Source organism: Pygoscelis adeliae, unplaced genomic scaffold (genome assembly GCF_000699105.1).
Source record: "Pygoscelis adeliae isolate BGI_AS28 unplaced genomic scaffold, ASM69910v1 Scaffold383, whole genome shotgun sequence".
In the NCBI taxonomy this organism is placed as follows: domain Eukaryota; kingdom Metazoa; phylum Chordata; class Aves; order Sphenisciformes; family Spheniscidae; genus Pygoscelis; species Pygoscelis adeliae.
In genome coordinates, this window is record NW_008824592.1 from 1,849,270 (window position 1) to 1,853,280 (window position 4,011).

The following is a 4,011-nucleotide window of genomic DNA, read 5'->3' on the forward strand; positions in this document are numbered from 1 at the left end:
TTCAAACACGTAAGTGAAGACTTCAAAAGCAACCCAACATTTTGGGTAGGTCTACATTTGCATTTCCAACATCGATGCCATAAAGGAGGTATGTTTTAAGACTGTGATTGTTTAATGCTTTCCCCAAATCTGTCTCTTTTGATTGTATCTCAGCTTGGAGGGTCCAACTGCTGACATGTTCAGCCATCATAACAATTACGTTATTATTGTGATTGAAAAATGTCAAAGAACATTGTATGTTCTATATTAAATACTAGGGGTTTTTTATACATTCTGTAGCTATGTGATATAGGTAAGGTAACTTGTACAGTGAAGTAAAAGGAAGTTTCAGAAGGAAGAAAAGCTTTTATTTCTAATGAGAAATCAAATAAATGTACACTTAGGAGACAGGCAGAATGGCAACAACTCACATTCTCCAAACAGTGCAAAAATTGTATTTTCAAATTATCAGCTATAAGATGTAGTTATGAAAAATGTCACTAACCTGGGTGCTCCATCTTTTGTGTTCCCTATCGAGTTGATTTATCAGTACCTCTGCAGCTTTCAATGTTTTCTGAGCTTTACTTAGTTCTGCTTCAAGTTTTGCTGCTTCTGTTGTTCTACTCTGGAACCTGTAAAACAAGTACTGTTTGTAATTGCTATCATGAACTACTAAACTTATGGACAGTTATTTTCAAGGCAGTTTAATTGACTGAATTTGGCATTAATTCCTCCCTTATTGTTCATGAAGAACACAACTATAATTCTTTTTTATACCTTCTGCTTCTAATTGGCAGATGAGCTTGTTAGACTTTTAACTAACAAAATTTAGATAGCTGCACAGGTGAGATCTAAAACTACATTTGCAGTATAGACTATAATGTCTGAAAATCATTCCTTCATCTACTTAAACAGCCTGACTTGATTTTAGTGGTTGTGTTTTGTCCTGCACCTAGTCAGGACAATAGCAGGCCCAATGCCATACTATACATTTGTAACCAAGAAAAAAAGGAGATCGCTAACTAACTAACTGTCAGAAAAGTAGGCCATCCTAAAAGAAATAGAACTGCCTTTATTCAAGCTGTGATCAGTGGGAGTCTTGTATAGGAATGTTTGCAAAGTCCTAAGGAGACATTAAAGTCCTCTTAGATTTAAAAGGTGAGAGACATACTGCTTATCTATGACATCTACAATGTCTACACTGAAGGCTTTCAACACAGTCAGTAGTGAGAAGCAGGTACTTTTAAGGAGCATTTCATCTCATCGATGAGATGAACTGTATTCTAACAGTATTTATTTATCTCCACTGAGTGTATAGATAGCCTACTTGTCACTACTTCGGATGTAAATATCTTGCAGAGCAAGGAGTTACATTTGGTTAGATAAACTTCATTATTCATACCATAAAATCATCAATGTTCTTATTTATATCTTGACATAAACAAACCCAACGTACTTATCTTTCAGTTCCGATACTTTTTGACCAACAGAGTTCAGAAGATCTTCTAACTTCTGTTTTCTGTCTTCAGTTTTCTTGAGATTACTACAAAAAAGTAACATTTATTTTAAGACTATGGAACCAAATGAAAAAAAAAAGAGTAAATGTAACAGGAAAGTCATTTACATAGAGATAGTTCAGAGACAGTTCTTTCTTGTGATTTATATTAACAAAAATATCTTTTCACATGTAAAAGTTTTGACTACTTCTCATCATATAGCTTTAAAAATGGAAACCAAACACCCCATTCAAACATATTCTTAAGGATCAGAACAAATTCTTCCAAAACAGAATTTTACAACCTGGCAAAACAATCAGTACAGATTCCTCAGGTTATGGATGGTCATAAGACTATGTCATATCTTTTGGATCCTAAGGAGAAACTGGTTATGCTTGGTACATGACTGAAAAAAGAGGAACTACGTATCTCATAAAATAACATGAGTTTCACAACAGAATACATTTTAAGCATATCTGTGATGTTCATTTCTCCCTGACACATTTCAGCTGAGACAGGTAACTTGTGATTGGCCAAAAAATATCTAAGGCATAGCTTCCAGGAAAAACAAAATATTGCACACTTACTTTTTCTGTCTCCGCATAAACATTTTATTACCTATGGATGAGGTACGGTTTCTTATATCTTTTGTTTTTAATAAACTTCAATTCCTCCTTGGCAGCTTTAATTTCACCCACCACCATTGGAATTAAGAACATTTATTTTATAACAGTGTCTAACTTACGCTTCTAAGCCAGCCTTTTCTTTTTCCAAAGGCTGAATTCGTTCTAGGACATGGGAATACTGGACATTGGCATTCACCCAAGCTGCTAATGGAGCAGCTGCCGCACTGGCTCGTTTAGCATTCTGAAAAAATCAGTAACAGTTACAAGGAAGTCCTTGAATTATAATGTAGATGGGATAAATACAGGATAAATAACTGCAACAGATTTACAAGTTATCAACTTAAATATGCCAGTTAGCCAGCTCCTCTACTGAACTAATCTTCTAAATTGTTACTAAGAGATTATATTGTAGGCCACCAATCTGTTTAAAAAAAATAATGGGTATCTTTACAACTATGAAGCTTCACTGAAGCTAAGAAGTTTTAAATTAATGCATAATTTATCAGTGTGTTCCTTCTCAGGTAACTACAACTTTCCTTTTAAAAATAAGGAACTAGTATTTAAGAATTCCTTTTTATAGCTACTGCCAAATCGATTCTCAAGATCATTTAATATTAATACATTTAATCATTATTGGTCCCCCTTTTTTTAATTAAGTGTACTGTTAAGACTGTACACTGCTACAAGGAGGCCAGAGGGAGCCAGTTACAATTCCTTGATCTGAGTTCTAATTTATACCGGTGACAAAAATCTCTGAGGACTTGACTCTGTAATGAATTCTCATCCCACCACTCCTCAGTCACCAACAAAATTCTCACTGTTAGAGGCAATACGCAACAGAGTAATCTCTGCTACACTTCTATCTCTTTATACTGACAAATTCTGTAAGCAGAATTCATCACTTTTTCTCTAATTTAAGTTCATTCTAAAAATTATGTTGGCAAATCAGACAGTCATGTCTTTTTTTCTTTTTTTTCTTTTTGTCTTTTTTCATTTTATGTAATGCAATCAGGAATTACCTTTGGATCAAAAGATGTTCTGTTTTTTGAAAGAAGTTCTTCAACACTCTCTCGTATTTCTTTCGGAATATGACGGGCATCAAAGGTTGCTATGTCCTCCCTCACGCCTCTTTTGGCCAAGAAACTGTAAAAAGAATTAAATAACTAAGGAAAGAAGAAACAAATGTTAAAGTGTTTATTTCCCTATGAAACCGAAGAATTCTGCACATGTGTTATTCCTGAATATAACAAAGTATTTCATATTGTAAATTACTGTTTAAAGTTTAAATAAAATCCTCACCTCTTCATGCTCACCCATGATGTATCAAAAATCCCCATCAGCCGTAAAACTCCTTCTAGTATGTCTCTGATTATGTCAGGGGGCATCCGTAGTGACCGGATTTCTGACAAAGACTCTGGCTTTATATTTCCAACTGCTAATTTAGCTTCATTAACCAGTGGCTTAAAGCATAAAAACACATTAAAAAAAGAGATGAGGATACAAGAAATTGAACATTTGTCATTTCAGTTTCATACAATTTCTGTTCTTTTTACATATTTTATTACCTAACCAACTGCCATTGATGCATATTCATGTGCACAGGTTATTAAAAAATCGCCATGTGTTTATTAAGTTATAATGAATATATTTCCATATAAAACAGCATATTACAATCTTGACATTCCCTAACTTTTCGTTCAGCACTTTAATTCATAAACATTATATAGATATTAGTATCAATCATGATTGTTTGCTCTTTCATTGCTTAAAAGTTCATTGTGATACAGGTATGTTTTAATAATGATGCTAATTACTATTTATAGGCATGCCAAGGCAAAGCTTTGGAACCTGCACTTTGGCCACAACAACCCCATGCAGTGCTACAGGCTTGGGGAAGAGTGGCTGGAAAG

At 34.1% G+C, this 4,011-nt stretch overlaps 1 protein-coding gene across 1 annotated transcript in view; it reads right to left on the bottom strand.

Annotated features, from left to right (window-relative positions):
- DYNC2H1 (dynein, cytoplasmic 2, heavy chain 1) overlaps positions 1–4,011 on the bottom strand; it is a 191,267-nt gene that overhangs the window by 123,560 nt on the left and 63,696 nt on the right. The window contains 5 exon segments of the mRNA XM_009322273.1: positions 485–611; positions 1,436–1,522; positions 2,221–2,342; positions 3,121–3,244; positions 3,401–3,561. Coding sequence (XP_009320548.1) covers positions 485–611; positions 1,436–1,522; positions 2,221–2,342; positions 3,121–3,244; positions 3,401–3,561 — 621 coding nt within the window.